Source organism: Denticeps clupeoides, chromosome 4 (assembly GCF_900700375.1).
Source record: "Denticeps clupeoides chromosome 4, fDenClu1.1, whole genome shotgun sequence".
NCBI lineage: Eukaryota > Metazoa > Chordata > Actinopteri > Clupeiformes > Denticipitidae > Denticeps > Denticeps clupeoides.
Genome location: NC_041710.1, coordinates 23,957,288 through 23,976,303, shown reverse-complemented (window position 1 = coordinate 23,976,303; position 19,016 = coordinate 23,957,288). Strand labels below are relative to the sequence as shown.

Here is a 19,016-nt window from a genome sequence, read left to right as displayed (position 1 = left end):
GGTTTGATCAATATATGTAAATTATAGTTAAATGTTAATGGTTTGGCTAAAATAATTAAAACAACTCGAGATGCACGCCCAATTAAAAGTGTGTTGCATGATGAGGCTTTTGCGTCTCCTGAGAAATGATCATTTTAGATTTCAAATATTCAGAATGAGGGAATCACAGCCACGAACATATATTCTTTTCCCACAACACGCTTCATACAAAAGACACAAAGCGAAACGGCGTCCAGGCAGCCGGGCTGCTGCGTGTGCGCCACCTGGCGGCCTGGAGGGGAGAACACGCTCCGCTTCACCAGCGTCATCGGCGGCGGCGGCGGCCTCGACCCTCCACGTCCTACGGTAACTTTACTTTCGCTTTTCGCTTTAGGTTTTGCTTTTCCTTTTCGCGGACCCCGACATTGTAGGGCGGCCCGGCGGCCACGTTCTGTGCTGAACGGGGGTCGAGCGCGGTCTTCGGGGCGGCTGGTTTCGGACAGGAAGTAGCCACCGACCGTAACCGAAAGTACACGTTTTACGCGACAGCGCGTAGGAAACGACACATTAAATAAGATGTTTTTTTTTTTTTTTTTTACATTTTATACATCTCTATGCGTATGCCCTCTATGTATGCCCATAAGCCGACACACTCCGCGCATTAAAATGTATTTTTACTCCGCGTCATGAGCCACCGTACGTGGCCACCGTGTTGATGCGTAGCCTACAGACACCATTCTGCTTTCTTTCTTGTTTTGGTCATTTTTTTCTCCACTGCGATAAGTATTTATATGCCCCAAATTATCCACAAACTTAAATGAGTTTGTACGTAACGAATTCCAATGTTTTTCTTCGTGCCAGGCTCGGCTACAAGCAGGCTACGTGGCAAAACACGACCATTGCGGCGGAACAAGGTGAAGCGCTTTAAAAAGCCGAACCCACGACCTGTTCGTTCTAAAACGGACCCCGTGAAATGACCCGAAAGGCGCCGGACTCGCAGCACGCCGCGGCCCTCGGGTGGCCCGCTGTCGCGTCGCGTCGCGTCGCTCGACCTCCTCGTCCGCGTTTGGTGTTTGACGCGAGCTGCTGTGTGTGTTCGTTCGACAGAAGCGAGTTGTTTCGGCGGCCCGATCCAGTCCGGAGTCGCCATGCCGGTGGAGCGAATGCGAATGCGGCCTTGGCTGGAAGAGCAGATTGAGGGCGGCTTAATACCAGGCCTGGTCTGGCTTGACAAGGTGCAGTGGGTGATGCCTTAAAAGGTGTAAAGTTGTACGTGTTTGATACAGGAGGCTTGTTGTCACCACGACATATTTTAATGATGTATTAATATCCATTCACAGGAGAGCAAAATTTTTCAGATTCCATGGATACATGCGGCACGGCATGGATGGGATTTGGATAAAGATGCTCCTCTCTTCATGAACTGGGCCATTCATACTGGTACTGGTCGTAATAAATGTGTACATTATTGTTTTACACAATCAAACAATTACTTTATAAAGTATTTCTATATCTTCACAATAATATATCCGTCTGGACTTTTTTTTTTTTTTTTAATGCTATCACATACCTACATTTGATCGGCTTACAAACATAAATTAGTTCTTAAACGTTGGCAAGTACATACATGTTTTACCATAAATCTACCATAAAATTTACCGGTAGTTTAATAGATGCAATTCATGTTAATACAAATGAATGAAATACATTTTAAATATATGTCAGAAGGCACATTTGGGTTATTGAGGCAGGGGGATCTTAGCTATTGTTGCGGTGGGTAACAGGCAGTGTTTCTGTGTTTCAGTGTTTCATTATTTCTGACACTCAGAAGACTTTTTTTTTTTTTTTTAGTTTTTTAAGGAACAGATAAAAGACAAATCCAAAATATACAATGATAAATGAATATTAGAGGTGTGAACTTTCACTGGTCTTACAATTTGATTTGATGTCGATTATTGATGCATCCGGTACGTTTTTCTACATTTCAAATACAAGTGTTAAGGTCTTGCTCACCTGCGGGGACGCTGTGATTAGCTACAATGAGCAGAAGAAAATATTAGTGTTCACGCCACACTCACCAGATACCACAAATGCCTGGTTCAGGAGTCTGTGGAGTCAGGTGAGCGTGGACTGAACGCTGACCTTTTTTTCTGCTCATTAGCTAAAATGCGAAACGTTTGCAGAATGCATGATTGATTTGGGCTTCTTCTTTAAAACCTGCGAGTTGAGCTCAACGCGCCACGCTTTCCTCAAGGCTAAGCACAAGAAATAGGCGTGGTTTTCTAAACTCCCGGTAAAACTATAATGTTATCTTGTAGATCTCTTTACACTCAGAGACTGATAAGTCAAAAATACGATTGAAAAACGCAGATTATAAGAATAATTTTTTGCATTCAAGTATTGTCAATTTCATTTTCACAGAGTACTCTGATGAATCATACTTTTGTGTTTTTATACTATATCAATATAGTTTAGCAGTGGTGGCCTAGCGGCCCCTTAATCAGAACGTTGCCAGTTCGAATCCCGATCAGCCAAGGTGCCACTAAGCAAAGCACCGTCCCGACGCACTGCTCCCCAGGCACCTGTCATGGCTGCCCACTGCTCACCAAGGGTGATGGTTAAAAGCAGAGGACACTTTTCGTTGTGTCACCATGTGCTGTGTTTGTGCAGTGTTTCACAATGACAATCACTTCACTTTCAATAGTGTGTTATGCAACATGAAAGGTCTCTTAAAATTAGCTAGCAATTTGCTGATATTCCATGCAAAAAAAAAAATTTTTTATTCAAACTCAACACTTTCATTAGATCAAAACTTACAACTCCAGAGCTAAGCCAATTTAATCAACCTTTCCATTAAACATTTATGAGGTACATGGGAAAAAAAGAAGAAATACAACCTCAAACATGGGTTAACCTATTTGTCTTAAGTTTTATTTTAATCAAAAAAGAAAAAAATGGTGAACCCTTCTATAGCCCATCTGAGTAAAAAAAAAAAAAAAAAGTACAAAAATAGTAAAAATGAAAATATAAACAAACAATTAAAGTATTACTAATAATGCAATTTAAACAGTTCAGTTTCCAATTGTATTCCAATTGTAAACACTTCCAATACCAAAAGAAAATCAATGTTTCTGAATATTTTGCCTCTACAATTCCATGTATAATTTCCTATGTCAATAAGCAACAAAATTGTAAATAATATTATTCAGCTTGCTCAAATTCAACTTGTGAAATTCAGGCTCAGGCTCATGATGCTCCTGCATACTGATAACTTCAAAAACCGATAACTGGTATCATGCCCTCCTCGAGGAGTTAAATAAAAGCCCACCCACACTTAAATCTGGTTGGTTTGATTTGCAAAATAAGCCAATCAGAATCCTGTTTGTGTGTGGAACTGGAAACAGACAGAGTGATTCACACATACATGCACTCTTTCTCTTTCATTCTGTCCTCGCATGAATGCTCTAGTTTTCGAGATGTTTTACATTTATGTTTAAATGTAACGTAACGACACACACAAATGATGCTGATTTCTGCCATTTTATCGCTGGTGAAAAAATGCCCAGGCTATAACACAGGCTACAAATCAGTTGGAAATCATGAAAATACAATAACTTGTAGAAGCTCCGAGTCCGCTTGGAGAAGTGCAGTTCACATGAGGATGCTTTTGTTTCATGTGCTGCAACACAGATTTCTAATTTTTCTGCCACTGCAATATAGCATAAAATAAATTGCGCCACCTTAACTTTGAAATGTGCTTCAGTTAAACCAGGCAGTGTACAACAATTATACTGGTGCTGCACAGTAGTCTACAAAGCAGGAGTGATTCTATAATAGAACTAATTTAATGCAAATAACTTTTTTATATTTTTTGTATTCGATCATTTGTGTTACTCGAATAAACGTTTCTGCCCTACGCTGGATTAAAAACATTTTTTAATAAAAAAAAAACAAAAAGGATGACCACAAAAGTTGAGCACAGAATATACCCTCTATTACAGATGAACCATTTTTGTTTTTATCTGTTTGTTGCATTTAATTTGTGTTAAATTTGTGTAGGAAAATACCATCCTGGTGTTGACAGGCCAGATCCAAAGACATGGAAAGCCAACTTTCGCTGCGCCATGAACTCCCTGCCTGACATTGAGGAAGTGAAGGATAAAAGCACAAAGAAAGGCACAAATGCATTTAAAGTGTATAGAATTTTGTCTCCAGTCGAGCGGGCTATCAAAAAAGGTGAGTCTTTTAAATTTTTTCACAATTTTTTCCCAGTTGGAGTCCATTCTCCCAAATAGTTTTTTAAAACAAATTTCACCACTACAGGAAAGAAAAAAATGGAAAAGGCTCTAGGACCCAAAGTAAGTGTTTTCTTTACAAATTAATTACATTTTACAAATGTTACAAATATCAAAACGGCGTTAGAATAGTTTTTTGCAATTAACACCATCAGTTCAGGTTGCTAAATTCTGTGTTGTCATATGTGACACAAAGAATTTTTTTTTGCTTTTATATCGGCCTTAATGGTCCCCGAATACTGTGTCTGAAGTCTCTTTTCGAAATTCAACCTTGGGACAGTATAGAAGTTGAGGCGGCATTCGCGGAAATAACATCAACACCATTCACCAGCCACAATGTTTTGGTGCAGACAGGAGGTCGTGTCTGCATTTTTCCATAAAATGAACCCACTGGTTTTTCATAGTCTCACATGACTGAACTAAGAGAAACATTATTTGTGCTCAGAAGGTAACCTTTCTTCTTATGACAGCATAAGGAGAGACATTCCAGATCCGACTGTCTGAGCTGCCGCTTTCTGACTGGCAGAATGGCCAAAGCACGCTTTATACATATCACCATTTCTAGCCTCTGCAGGACCATAGACAGGCTAGTGGAACTCTAATGTTAAATAATTTCACAAAGTAAAATTTTCATGATATGGAACCTTTAAGTACAAACTAGAAAAATATGTGTGCATGTGCATCATTTATAAAAGAGCTCCTGTATCCAATGCACAACATGCTAAAAGAGACATCTCTTCTACATGCCAGGTACAAAGTAGTGCTCATTTCAGACATCTTTAACAGCTCATAATCCCTATTGATCAACTACCAGGCACGTTTTGAATGGTCATGTGATGTACATTTACACAACAGTAAGGCACAAGCACTATGATAAAATAAATTAATTTCATTCAAAGTCAGGACATTTGACCTCTTTGCAGTCTGAAACCGGTCATATAGTCAAGAACAATTAAACGAAAAAAAGTTATTGTTAAATGATAAGAGACTTAAAGCATGTCACTTAAAATCAAGTATGTCAAATCAAATTACTTGAAAAAGGGCCAAAAATGTAATAGGCCATAATGCCCAAATTTTTCAATGCCATTTTAATTTTGTTGTAATGTTCCTCTGTTATTCACTGTTTCATTTGCTCAAAAAATGGGCCAACTACAATGGCAGTCCCCACATTCCAATCAGGAAGGTTTGTAAAACATTTTGCCACAAAGCACGGAGATGACATGGAAATCAAAAGGAAATATTCACTTAATTGACAAGCTGAATATGTTTGATTACTAAACAGAAAGTAAATTGGGGCACAATTACTTGTATACTAAACACAGCAGCGGATCCCCAATAAAGTTTTTTTGTCATGAACTTGTTGCTAGACAGCCGGTGTCACGGTCATGTTTAAGGAACCATGCCAACAAATATTGAGGCTCAGGCTCATAAGTCAACAATGTTGGAGGAAAAGTTTATGCTTAAGTGAAAAGGAATAAATTGTTTTACAGTGACTTATATTTGTCAGAGAAAAAAAAATCACATCAACATTGTAAAAATATTTTTATTCTGTGGGGTTATTTTGCTAGTGAAGTTGTTCTTTGTAGCTGCTTTTGGCTGAGAGAATAGACGCAAAACTGATGAAAGTCAACTGTGCAACTCAAGTAGCTTGTACATTCTGACTGAACACCTCTATTGAAAAGCATTGTTTCTCTCCCTCTGTGATCTGGGCCAAGACGGCACCCAACCCCACTACACTACATAGGTCTGTGGGAGAAATTGGGAATCTGGAGAACCAGCTCAGAGGTCAGGGCTTTTTTTAGTGCCTGGATAGTTACCCCAGACAATCTTCTCTGGGCACTTCTTCATCTTGTCAGAGAGGGAGGCTGCAAAGGAAAAATGAAACGGCAGTAGCCCCCTGCGAACCCAAGAAAAATGCACACCTGTGTCTTTGTAGTGGTACATGGGACCTCCTTGATGGCCTAGACCGATTGCTCATGCTGTAGCTCAGGTAGCATGCTTCGGCCAGGCCCGGATGACACTTTTTTTTTGGGTGCCTACAAGACATCCCTCAGCCTATGCAGGTGCCCAGCCTCTCAATGCAGGCTGGGCAATCGATCATGACCGGGGTCCACATCCATTGCACCTACTTCTCAATGGCATTATGACAGGCCTCGGGCACACTGTAGGGCCGATGAGGAGCTATGACTTTGGCGGAGGTTCGGATGTTATGCTGCATGAAATGGATCCTGCTGGGAACAGAGGAGAACATATCACTTTAAAGATCAACAAGCTCTTTTACCTGCTATTCCTGGTGTCCATTCAGCTGGTCCATATGGTGGATGCCCAATTGGACACCAACACCAGGGGCAGAGGCGCGATCCATTTCTTCTGGCAGTTGGTGTGGTAGATCTACTACTCCTGGAGCTGGCCCAGCTGGCTGACTTCCTAATTGTCCTTCCTAATAATTGCCAAAACCGGTCTTCCCAGCCACCACGTAAGGGCCCTGCGAGGTGAAAACAAATTTTCAGGTAGACAAAGGGACCAACACAAGCACAAACTCACCTGGTAGGCCGGTCTGTTATACAGCCGCAGCTGTTCCTTCTGGGCCTCAATTATCTGCTTGCATACCACAAATTAAGCACCTCCATCTCCTGTATGTGCTTAATTTGTCGTCTTTTGTATTCCTTGTAATTTTTTGTGGTTCCAAGTGGCCGCTGACTTCTGGTCCTGCTCTGAGCAGATTTCACACACTATTGATATTTTTCACACTGGCCAAACCAAGCAGACTGAAAAAGTTATGTCAGCCTGATTATCCACAGAACAATGGTAATGTTGTATCTAGAGGGATGTCTGTACTACATGTCTATGGGACATCTTTGTACCAGGGTTTCAGGGAAAGGCCATTGCCCACCAGTCATTCCGGTAAGGGTGCTGCTGTAACTGCCCCTAGATATGGCTGCTCCTTGCCAGTAGGCTCTTCCCTCTTGCATTGCTCTTTGGATCCTTACTGAATCCAGCACAGCCATCAGGATCACACCTGACCCTGACTCACCAACACCAGACCCCACACCATGGCTGTGAGAAGTCTTGGACTGTTCAAACCCAGTCTGCCGACCTTTGCCTCATTCCACCCTTACCTTCTCATCACTGCTTAAGATCCCTAAGTTCTTCTGGTTGCCCTGCCTTTTTCTGGACCTTTGTGAAGATCCGTTGAGGTTTCCTTGATTACTTTGTCTTCTCCCAATTTTGAAAATGTTTAGCATGCCTTGGCAGTTGAACAATGGGGGAAAATCTTCATCCTTCTGTGTGCCACCAATGGCAAGAAACCCAGTACTCACCCCAACCTAAATCCAGCTATAACAATCAGGCTGAATGGAGCATAATGTGAAAGGCTACTCAGAAAGGAGGAAGACACTGATCCAAAGGCACCGTAAAAACCGACTGCAGTTTTCAATGGCACATGGTAGCCAATTTTCTGGGTTCCTCTGGCCCTATGAGGGCAATGGCGGCCTAGCAGTTAAAGAAGCAGCCCCGTAATCCCGATCCGCCACGGTGCCACTGAGTTGAAGCTCAGTTGCAAAGCTCCATATGAAAATTGATAGAATTCAAAATGGCACCAGGGCTTCCCAAAATATTAAATAAGGCAATGCTACCAAATATGTACTGATTATATTTAAACTTGCTGCCCATTGGAATTGAGAAATTATCATTTAGTTTCCCATTTTTGGGGAAAAGTGTGGCTTGTTTATTTTGATTGGTAACAAACTAGGATCTTTTTCTTGGGCTACCCAAAAGGGTACTTTTATGAGATACAAGAATGTTAAGAAAGCTGGCTTCTTGTTACATTGGTCCCTTCCAAGTGTTATCTTGGCCTTTCAAATCTTTGTGCCCCTTTCCCTTCAGGTGAGACCTGTGTTTTGTGTGTCCCACCTCCACAGAACTCTCACCTGTCTTCTCTTTCCTCCTTCCCAGGTGCCCCCACCAGCCAACATCACTGATGAGACCCCCATCTACGTGGTCCGGCGGCTGCTTGATGTTCGGCAGGTGGGGTGTGAGTTGAAGTACCTGGTGGATTGGGAAGGTTGTGGCCCAGAGGAAAGGTCTTGGGTCTGTCAGAAGGACATCCTTGACCCAGCTGTCATTGAACAGTTCTATGACTCTTACCCAAATCTTCCAGAGACATCTAGAACCAGCCCACAGGTGGGCACACCGATTGGGTCACAGCCTGACCATGCACTGCCTGGCGAGCAGGTGGTGCGTGGAAGACTTCGGAGCTCAACCATGAACCGCAACATGAATTCACTTCCGCTTCCTGAAGCTCACCGTAACAGAAAAACAACAAAAAGCTAGTGTTCAATCAAGAAATTTTCATTCAAGTAGCATCTCTGCTTGCTTGCTGTGGATCACTTCTCCTGAGTTTACATTACTCTCAGTTGTACTTTACCAATGGACTTGATTCAGATATCGGATATCCTCTCTTGGCTGCTCTTGACTGATTCACTTTGGATTTTTGTGATTCACATTGTGCTTTCCTCTTCTTCAATTTGGTTGTTTGAACTGTGGAGTATCAAATATCATGTCTTGATATTTTCTATGAAATGTCCAGATTTTGCATCTTTGTTTTATTGTCTGAACTTTGTTTACTCTGCTGCACGCCCCTTCAGACATACAGACAGAGCATCATCCACCTATGCTCTGCCCATTCAGCTGCATTTGCCCAGTCCTGTTCCTCCCATCGCGTTGTCTCTTCTGCTGCCTGCCTCCCCAACACACCAAGGGGTTGCCGACACTCCAGTCTTTTGCTCACTGACTGTCTTCAGCCAACCCAGCATGTCTGTGCATGCGTCTTCACGCAACCCGGAAATTAACTGGGGTTGCAAGATCTGTCTTTATTTATTCAAATTACAATTTTGGTTCCATTTCGATATATCGTTCAGCCCTACATAACACATTTGTATTTGTTCCTTTTTCCTTACTTGGTGATCACAATCCACTTAAAAAAAATCAAAGTACTGCATTTAATTTAATGCCGCCACTTTTGTCCACTAAGTGGTGGTAGGTGATATTTAGGAAAGCTGCACAGTTATCCAGTAGTTATTGGGAATTCACAAGGAGTGTGCACAAGAGTGCAGAGAGCTGAGGAAACACTTTTTAACATCACATTTTACCAGCATTAATGAAATGTTCTACTGCTTTATCTCTTTTGAAAATATATTAGTATTTCTGTTTACACTGGATTATTGCCCAGCCCTAGAAGTATTGGTATGCGTATTGGATTATCTTTTTCAGACCTCATACTGCCTATAATCGATTTTCATTTGATTATACTAACCAGTGCATATTACTGTTGTACTCACCCTGTTAAAAATCGCTGAATTTACCTGTGTTTGTGTGTGTTCTTCAGAGCCGTGGCATGATTTTAATCGCATGCAACGCAACAGGTTGACGTTAAAACTGGTTTAAATAAAAACATTATCAACTATAATTCAATTTTATTATATTTACAAAACAAAATGCGAACAGAATCAAATTTAAAATCACCAGTTCCTACAATATTTACACAAAGTGGTCAACCTAAAAGTAACTACAGGTTAAAGAAAGATAAAATAAATAAATGTCCATGAATGACTGATTGCATGGTCAGTGTTTTTGAATATGTGGAAAAAAATTCTAGTCTACATAAGAATTCTGATTGTGATTTAAGGGCAGCACAGTTGCATTGTGGTTGGCAACACGGCCTGTGTATGGTCTCCCTGTTTTGGCGGCGGGCTACCTCCCCATTCTCCTCTTGCCGTCCAGAGGGATTTACACTAGGTAGATTTGTGACTCAAAATTTACTGTACGCGTGTTGGGTGAATCGCTGCCCTGCTCCCAGTGTCACGGGATGAGCTCTGGCAGCCATGACAAGCACTCGGGGAGCAGTGTGTGGGGACGGCACTTTTGCTTAGTGGCACCTTGCCGGATTGGGATTTGAACTGGCAACCTTCTGATTACGGGGCCGCTTCCTTAACCGCTAGGCCACCACTGCACAACCCTAGGCTACTACCACCCTTTTTATGCACACACACACTTGACTGATGTCAGTGTGTTTACCCATAGTAGCCAGAACATGCTTTAAAATGATCTTTAACCCTACGTGGGGAACGTGAACACAATATTTTGAGCACAGAACTAGGGCTGAACGATTTTAAGACTAAATCAAATTACAATTTATTTGATAAATATTGCAATTTAATTTGTGATTATTCACTATATGATGTGTATTAAAAACTGTAGCATAACCAAGCACTGAAATGTGAACTGTGCTGTAACTAGAATACCATGGGTTGAGAGCGATCGCCCTTGCTTCTGTTTAAGTGGGCGTGGCTTCAGCATGGGACACATCTGATTGGTCAGCATGGTTGAACACTGTTTTCAGACCAAACGCAACATGCCCTGTGCTTCGCTCGAAAGCATGTTATTTTTTTTGTGTTGAGCAAGTGCAGTGCGTTGAGTGCCACACACTGTTCTTTGAGAGAAAACACAAACCTTGTGGTTCACTGTGTTCACTTGCATTCACTGATAAATCTTCCAGAAAAATATTGTTTACTATTTTTCATCAGAATGCGTAGATTTATTTCGGTAAACTCTGAAGACACACTTCATATTTTAATGTCTCTGGTTATTTAATCTTGTGTGGTTCCCACTGTGAAGCACGGAGGAGGAGGTGTGATGGCATGGGGGTTCTTTACTGGTGTGATGCTGTTGCCGGTTTTATCAAATTTGATGCACGCTCATTTAGCATGGCATTCTGCAGCTACGTGCCTTCCCATCTTTTTTTTTTTGCCCTTTAGTGGAACCATAATTTTTCAACAAGACAATGACCCCAAACACCCCTCCAGGCTATGTAAGGGCTATTTCACCAAGAAAGAAAGTAATCTAGTTTACTTTTGTGAGGTACATTTAATATATGGTTCCATGATGCTTCATGTTCTATCTGCGATGTGTGTGTGTGTGTGTGTTAAAGTTGGAAGTACTGTATGTTGTACAAGAACCCAAAAAACTCATTAAAGGCCGGATTCCAAGGCTAATCCAACTTGTATAAATTGTGTTATTGCAATATGGGGATCCTCTGGATAAGAATCGGGGCATCTATGAGCTAAGTGAACCGTTAACGTCATGTGTTATTATATGGGTTCATACTGTGCTTTGCTTTTACTCAGAGTGACAGGACACATGGTAGAAAGTACTCACAGTCCAGAGCGGCAAAGGTGAAGATAATGCAAGAGGCAGACAGCACACAGGGACTTGGTAAGATTGGTGAACTGCTACATTCTTTACATAGTGAATAAACAGAGAAGGGACGGACAGCTTTGTGTCTTTCATCTTCTCACAAGATGAATACTGTTTTATGTCCTGCAACATCTGTGCAACGGTGGTAGTACCCCGGTGGGTAACACACTTGTGGGGTCACAGGTTCAAAACACACTTAATACCATTGTGTCCCTTAGAAAGACACTCATCCCTGAGTTGCCACATGGGAACTGTCCCTATAATTAGTTTTTCTGGAAATGTTGACTGTTAATTGCCAGAAATGGAAGGGAGAAGAATGTAATTGATGATACAAATATAATATGTCCTGTCCATTTTTTTCCCCCAGAACATGACCTGGTCATTTGGAATTCAACAAATAACCAGCTAGTTATCAGTGAACTTCTAGATGTCTGTCATGTTGTCGAAGTGAATAGTGAGAATGAGGTGATCATGCAGAAAGAGGGGCCATCGGTCACATCCTGCACTACCAACTCCCAGCACTTTTCGCCAGTTTCGTCCTCTGAAAGTATGGAATTCTATAACAATACCAATGTGTTTTGTTATGATTTTACCTCTGAAACCCTTTTGTAATTTCTTTGGTAGAGATCGAGACAGAAAGCATTGGCAGTGATGAAGATTCTAGTGAGGTGGGTTATAAAGCATATCTGTCTATCATGTTGAATTTACAGTCTAACTAATGAATAAAACGCAATAATTATTGACTCAACAATGGTTCAGTGATTTTAAGTATTCACAAGTCCATGTAAATAACATTTGTTGTCATGTAGTTTCTTTTATTTATTTATTTATTTATTTAAACACGGGGGAGAACCTGAACATCTGGCCTGTAGTGTAGCTGGAACTTTCATGTCTTCTTGTTTTTTGCTTTAAATGACTCTAAGTATAGTATCTTCTCCCTTAGGGACATGCCATGGACTTGCAGTGGTCATCAACAGAGGCACATTCTGTGTTGAAATTCCCTTCCTGCAATTCAGCCAGCACAACCACATTCTTTACCTCAGGAAAGGCCAACTTTAAAGTGACCACCCACCAAGAGAAGTCTCCGGTTTTTGCCTATGATTCCCTTCCCTGGTGGCAAGAATGTCTGCACTCAAGGTTCATGTCTGATCGAGTCAATACCAAGAGTCCTGCCCACCCAAGGCTATCTACGGCTACCCACCAGACCGTTAACCTGAGAAGTCAAACCAGTGTTGCTGTTAATGTTATTACCAAAGACCAGATTGCTCGATTGCCTACATAGTAGAGCCCTGAAAGTGTTCAATATCCTGCTGCTGTGTAATGTTCGTAGAGGACTTATAAGCTGGCCAATGGACAAAAGGCAACATATCACTGACTGAATGTCTCCACACCTTTTGTCTGCCTTGAAATGCATTTGAAGTATTAATTTGTTTATTATTATACTTTTCAACACTATCAATGTGCCTTTTCAATTTGGATTGTTGGCATTATTCATAATTTATTTTAGTCAGAAATAATCAATGAAAAAAAATAATAGTGATCAAATTTTATCTTGCCTCGGCATGATATTGTTTAGAAAATTAATATTGTGCAATTGACAAAAAAAGCTAGCTTATTGTATTTATGCTAAAGATACATGAATTTTCTTTTAAAGTCAGGGGTAATGTTGGGGGAAAACTCCCAAATTGTTCCCACACTTTGTGTGCCAACATTCTATAAATAACAATTGGATATGGCCAAGAAAGATGACGCAGACTTTATTAAGCAGATGGAAAATGCAGGTTCTCGATTCCCATGCTGTAGGACTCGGGAGATGGAAATAACTGTGGTCTGCTGGATCCCTTAGTGATTCCTGTTTACGAACACTTTTTATGGTTTGCAGTTCAAGTGTCCAGATTTGTTACAAACTACTATAACTGCATTCAGTAGAGGGTGAGAAATAAAAATATTTTAATCTGTTTTCTCTTGGGCATTTGTCTGGACAGCCTCAGGAAGCTAAACCGCAATGTTTTTTTTTCCAAATGAAAGGAAGGAAATGTCCTAGTTTCTGGTGTGAGAGGAGGTTACTCTGTTTCATAATCATTTTGAGCTGCAACGGTAGGTGCCTTGAATTTGTTGTCTGGTATTTTTCAGATTTGTGTAAAATTAAATTGAAATATGAATAAATAAAAATTAAGATTATTTTAATACAGCAATTATTTAACCAAATTCTCAAATCACTTGTCAAGATAAGTTTTTTCAGAAAGGCAATACATAACACAGCATTCTGAACAGCTGTTTTTTATAGTAAGAGGTGCTGACCGCTGGTTTAAATGAATCTTTTGTTCCAAGTTGAAAATATCTGAAATTATTCATTTGACTTATGTTTAAAGTGTGTTTTCTCTTGTGTTTTGGACGGACAATATGACAGTAAAACTTATAATGATGAAGTGCATTGGCTTTAAATCAGTTTTCCTGATGGCCATCATCTTGGATTACAGGGTAAGTTCTTCTGTACATTTTATACATATTTTTATACATTCTGTACATATACAACTGCAAATCCATTAAATTTGCCCACTGTGTACAATGTAAATACAAATCAAGCATGATATATCTAAATGAAACATTACTGTTGAGAACATGACCGACTTTGTAGCATTTCATTAACATTTGGAAAATGAGGGAAATCAGGCCTGTTTTTAATGTGGAGCTGAGGGACTTGTTACAGGTCTGTTTTTAATGAACCTATTTAGTTACGAAATGTTTGGACGCACCTTCTTGTTGGCAGTTTTGCAGAACATTTATTATTTTTTGTAGCAGGAGAAGGGAGGTATGTTTGGGCCTGTTTTTCAGAGTCGCCTCTGTTTACCATCACGGCAGCTTTGTTCACTATTGTCATCATCAAAAGCTGCTTCATGAGATTCTCGTCAACATAAGTGAATGATAAGATAGCGTTCAGCATAAACCTTTGGGACTGGTGGAAACCGGACCTGTTGTCTAACTTAAGGTGGCGGAGAGAAGCCAAGAGAGTGAAATGCTGCCTTCACAGAAAACGGAAGGAATACAAAGAGTTACATTTACTGCAGATGATAAATTGTCAGCCTCAGAAATTGAACATTAACATTAGCACTGCACCTCCTTCAAGATGTTTGCTACTTTGAAGAATCTAAAATATAAAGCACATTTAGATTTATTTCAATTTTCTTTTTTTAAATAATGTGTTTTTTAATGTGTTCTTTCAAAGTTCTTCCATACTAATCTACAATGAAGTGGAAAAACCATAGAATGAGAAGGCGTATCCAAACTGGTTTTCTCTCTCTCTCTCTCTCTATCTCTCTCTCTCTCTGTCTGTGTGTGTGTGTGTGTGTGTGTGTGTGTGTGTGTGTGTGTGTGTGTGTGTGTGTGTGTAATTTTTACTAGCGGGACCTGACTTCAGTATAATATAATATTATATAGTTTTTTGACACATTTTTCATATATGATTTCAGGTCACTTGCCGTTTTCATAATATGGACATGTCAATTAATGCTGTGGATGACAGATTCTCTGGGTGTCGTGAGAAGATGCATAAAAAAGTCATGAATGAAAATGGCCTGCTACAAAAGGAATTAGAAGGCAACATTGACTTTCAGACAGCATGGAGACAAACCACTGCCAAATACCAAGAAATGGAGGAAAAGAAAAGAAAGTCCCACACATGCTCAATCGTCCCGGGAGGCAAACCAGAGCACACTCAGGCTTTGATGACATACATTCTTGGTGGCCAGAAATTCCGTTTGATGTTCAATGAGGCTGTGCAGACCAAAGGTGGAGATGTCACTGTCTACAAAGAACAGTTTCAGTTCAAGTCCTTTCACTTTCTGTTGAGGGATGCAATGCAAATTCTAAAAAACATCTCAGAATCTAAAACTGTATATCGTTACAGTACTAAACAATTTACAGCAACAAAGGGAACCGAGGTGCGATTTGGGAGGTTCACTGCTGCTTTCAATCAACGGGGAGCTGCAGAGGAAAACTGTGACAATGACGGAACCCTGTTCACCATTACATCCTCTTCTGTGGTTAATCTGGAGAAATATGCCTGCTTGCTAGAGACATTTGAGAATCTGATTTCCCCAGATGAAGTCTTCATAGTAGAAGAGGTGAAGAAAAGTACTGAGTGTGATAAAGAGATTGTCCTGAAGCATTCAATGTTCCACAGCTATCATAACTGTTACTTCTTCCAAGGGTAAGTCAGCGTGTTGTGTGTTTCTTTTTCATGGCAGGTAATTTTCTGTTTAGTATAATCTGGCAGAACAAAATCACTGATGGAAATCAGGTTGGATTGCACTTGCACAGTGGTGGCCTAGCGGTAAGTTAACAGACCCATAATCGGAAGGTTGTTTGAATCCCGAACCGCCAAGAAACCAACGGGGAAGGTACATTCTGCGTCCTAGGTGATGGGCTAAATGCAAAGGACACATTTCGTTTTGTGCACCGTGTGCTGTGCATCATAATGACAATCCATTCACTTTTAGGCAAGATTCACTTACTGTGCACACCATTTACATTTACAGTATTTACCAGACGCCCTTATCCAGAGTGACTTACAATCAGTAGTTACAGGGACAGTCCCCCCCTGGAGCAATTTAGGGTTAAGTGTCTTGCTCAGGGACACAATGGTAGTAAGTAGGATTTGAACCTGGTTCTTCTGGTTCATAGGCAAGTGTGTTACCCGCTAGGCTACTACCACCCTAGTACTTAGCTTATGGTGTGCAAAGTAATATTCCATATAGGATTGCCAGGATCAGGGCTGAGTATGATGAATATCTTCTTTTGACCTTTACCTAAATGTCTATACATTCCACACATTGACAGTTTGTGCACTGAGGTATCACATGAAGAAAGTTCTCCAATGTCACGTTCGGTAGCTCATCATTCAGAATGCTTTTAATGAAGTGCTGATGGTGTTTAGTTTGGCTGTGGCTGTGACCCTGGGATGCTTGCAGCAGAGTCTGTAGATGACCCCCCCCCCCAAAAAAAAAAGAGGCGTTAAGGGTGGAGAATGCAGATGAAACCAGGGTATGCTATACATCCATGTGTCCCAATGGGGTTTAAATTGTCCAGAATAGGGTACATGAAAACTGTAAATCATACCACTGGGCTCAACACACAAACTTTGTTTATAAAACAATATAAAGTTTATGTCCTGGGTTTCACCGACAGAAAGGACTGGGGGTCTCTGGGGGGACTGTTCCCCCTCTCCAAGATACAGATGACCATCAGGCAGCACTTTCCTGTTTGTACACCTGATGTTACATTAGTGAACTCTCCCTGTGTTCTACGTCTGTTACAGTGCAGTGATAATGTAGTATAAGGAACTTCGTGAATTAATTTTATTAATTGATTTTTTTTTTTGTCCCCATAGCTCTTCAGCCACCAAATGGTTGAGTTCCAGTCTCTTTGTCTTGCTGGCTGCTTTCCTCTCCACATCATTACTTTACTAATTATTTTGCTTTTGTACTTTTTTTATTATTTTACTTACCAAATCATTATCCAATAAAACATTTGTAAATTCTTTTTTCTTATGAGAAAAATGTATGCAGCATGTCCATATTATTGTGGGGAAATGCTGGACTAAAATACAGGAATGTACCTAGTATGTGACTGGCATGTATCTTTCATCAGTGTTTATACACTCACTACTTCATATTATATTAATTGTGATTTGACCAGTATATTTTACTGAAAACATTAAAGAAAACTAATTTGTGAACCTGATTAATCAAATTTTTTACCTAAACTTAACGCAAGTTATAAATAAATCTTAGACCAAAATATTGCCTGTTCTCAAGTCCTGTTGTTTAATTGACTTCATGGAATTGGATTTGTCTTCAGTTTGCTTATAATCATTTTAGTAGAATCAGTAAAATATTCTGCAAAAAGGTTAGTGACAGTGAGCAAGAGTACTGTTCCCAAAATGGAGGCAACAATAATTGCAGTCAATTCTGCTTTTTCCTGCATAGAGAGGCCATGGCCTTCTGGGAATACCATTGCAGAAAACAACATCCTCATAATGCCAGGAACCAAGATCTCCCAGCAGAATATTGCCCAGGGCATTACGCTGTCTCTGCCGACTTGTCTTCTTTCTTAAGTGCATCCTGCTCTTATCTTTTCCCCATGAAAATGGCACGCACCCAGCCACTCACATGATCCAAACAACACATGATTCATCTGACCCTTTCCCTTTGCTCTATTGTCCAGGTCTTCCTCTTGCCATTGTCTGCACCTTTGGCAGTAGATGAGCTCTCTCATAGCCAGCATTTGATTTTCAAGATGTAGCACTACACAGCCTTTTTGGTGGCATCAGACAAAGCTAAACTTTACTCTCCAGACATCTCATTGAGTACTGAGAGTCCATGTCAACAGAGTCATCAGTTGTCTCTTACGTTTGGTAGACATCAGCCACTACCTTCTGGAAACATCCAATCAAATCCTGCTGTTTTGAAGAGGCTCTCCATTAGCTGATATTTTCATTTTCAAAGTTACTTATGAACTAGGAACAATGAACAATTTTCAAAATACAAAATATAACACGTGTGTGTGTGTGTGTGTGTGTGTATGTATAGATACACACACACACACACACACACACACACACACACACACAGTACAAGCCAAAGGTTTGTGCACACCTTCTCATTCAATGTGTTTTCTTTATTTTCATGACCATTTACGTTGGTAGATTCTCACTGAAGGCATCAAAATTATGAATGAACACATGTGGAGTTATGTACTTAACAAAAAGTGGAGACCTGACCTCCACAGTCACCGGACCTGAACCCATTCGAGATGGTTTGGGGTGAGCTGGACCGCAGAGTGAAGGCAAAGGGGCCAACAAGTGCTAAACACCTCTGGGAACTCCTTCAAGACTGTTGGAAAACCATTTCAGGTGACGACCACTTCAAGCTCATCGAGAGAATGCCAAGAGTGTGCAAAGCAGTAATCAGAGCAAATTTTGAAGAGACTAGAATATAAAACATGTTTTCAGTTATTTCACCTTTTTTTGTTAAGTACATAACTCCTCATGTGTTCATTCATAGTTTTGATGCCTTCAGTGAGAATCTACCAATATAAATGGTCATGAAAATAAAGAAAACACATTGAATGAGAAGGTGTGTCCAAACTTTTGGCCTCTACTGTGTGTTTGTGTGTACATGCAATGTATGGAAGTGTACATATGTGTAATACAGTACACATATGTACACTGGTGTACTGGATGTGTGTTTGTTAGTCTATGTATATGTGGTCAGCTGTTCTAGAGCCTGACAGCAGTTAAAAGGAAAGACTCTGACTGCGGCCTGCAGGCTGCGGCCTGCCACTGAAGGAGCTGCTCAGTGATGTCAGGGTTTCCTGCACGGGGTGGGAGATGTTGTCAGGGATGATAGCTAAGCTCCATTCAGCTGTCACTCACCACTTCCACTGGTACCAGAGGGCAGCCTGTTCAGTCTCTTCCTGTACCCTGCA

General features: G+C 40.6%; 2 protein-coding genes across 4 annotated transcripts; both read left to right on the top strand.

The window, feature by feature from the left end:
- Window positions 1-266: 266 nt before the first annotated feature.
- On the top strand, window positions 267-12,983 carry LOC114789238 (interferon regulatory factor 2-like). 3 transcript variants are annotated; one of them, XM_028978437.1, is made up of 10 exons: window positions 267-345; window positions 1,087-1,214; window positions 1,320-1,419; window positions 4,039-4,215; window positions 4,303-4,337; window positions 8,229-8,300; window positions 11,459-11,546; window positions 11,896-12,075; window positions 12,153-12,196; window positions 12,472-12,983. In XM_028978437.1, the coding sequence occupies exons 2-10, from the start codon at window positions 1,128-1,130 to the stop codon at window positions 12,808-12,810; spliced, it is 1,122 nt and encodes a 373-aa protein (XP_028834270.1). In that variant the 5' UTR covers window positions 267-345; window positions 1,087-1,127; the 3' UTR covers window positions 12,811-12,983. The 3 variants fall into 3 exon arrangements, with proteins under 3 accessions (XP_028834270.1, XP_028834268.1, XP_028834269.1); XM_028978435.1 differs by lacking the exon at window positions 267-345 and adding an exon at window positions 399-893; XM_028978436.1 differs by lacking the exons at window positions 267-345; window positions 8,229-8,300 and adding an exon at window positions 399-893.
- Window positions 12,984-13,121: 138 nt separating this feature from the next.
- Window positions 13,122-17,265, top strand: LOC114789244 (ecto-ADP-ribosyltransferase 5-like). Its single transcript, XM_028978449.1, has 5 exons — window positions 13,122-13,460; window positions 13,557-13,625; window positions 13,939-14,009; window positions 14,999-15,738; window positions 16,918-17,265. The coding sequence occupies exons 3-5, from the start codon at window positions 13,950-13,952 to the stop codon at window positions 16,994-16,996; spliced, it is 879 nt and encodes a 292-aa protein (XP_028834282.1). The 5' UTR covers window positions 13,122-13,460; window positions 13,557-13,625; window positions 13,939-13,949; the 3' UTR covers window positions 16,997-17,265.
- The last annotated feature ends 1,751 nt before the right edge of the window (window positions 17,266-19,016 follow it).

Excerpts from the sequence above, each read along its gene's own strand:
- LOC114789238 (XM_028978435.1), top strand. The coding sequence starts at position 797 with ATGAGTTTGTACGTAACGAATTCCAATGTTTTTCTTCGTGCCAGGCTC. Across the intron at positions 4,216-4,302 it reads CGAGCGGGCTATCAAAAAAG|GAAAGAAAAAAATGGAAAAG; the intron begins GTGAGTCTTTTA and ends TCACCACTACAG. Across the intron at positions 8,301-11,458 it reads GGCTGCTTGATGTTCGGCAG|AGTGACAGGACACATGGTAG; the intron begins GTGGGGTGTGAG and ends GCTTTTACTCAG.
- LOC114789244 (XM_028978449.1), top strand. The coding sequence starts at position 13,950 with ATGATGAAGTGCATTGGCTTTAAATCAGTTTTCCTGATGGCCATCATC. Across the intron at positions 14,010-14,998 it reads CCATCATCTTGGATTACAGG|GTCACTTGCCGTTTTCATAA; the intron begins GTAAGTTCTTCT and ends ATATGATTTCAG. Across the intron at positions 15,739-16,917 it reads AACTGTTACTTCTTCCAAGG|CTCTTCAGCCACCAAATGGT; the intron begins GTAAGTCAGCGT and ends TTGTCCCCATAG.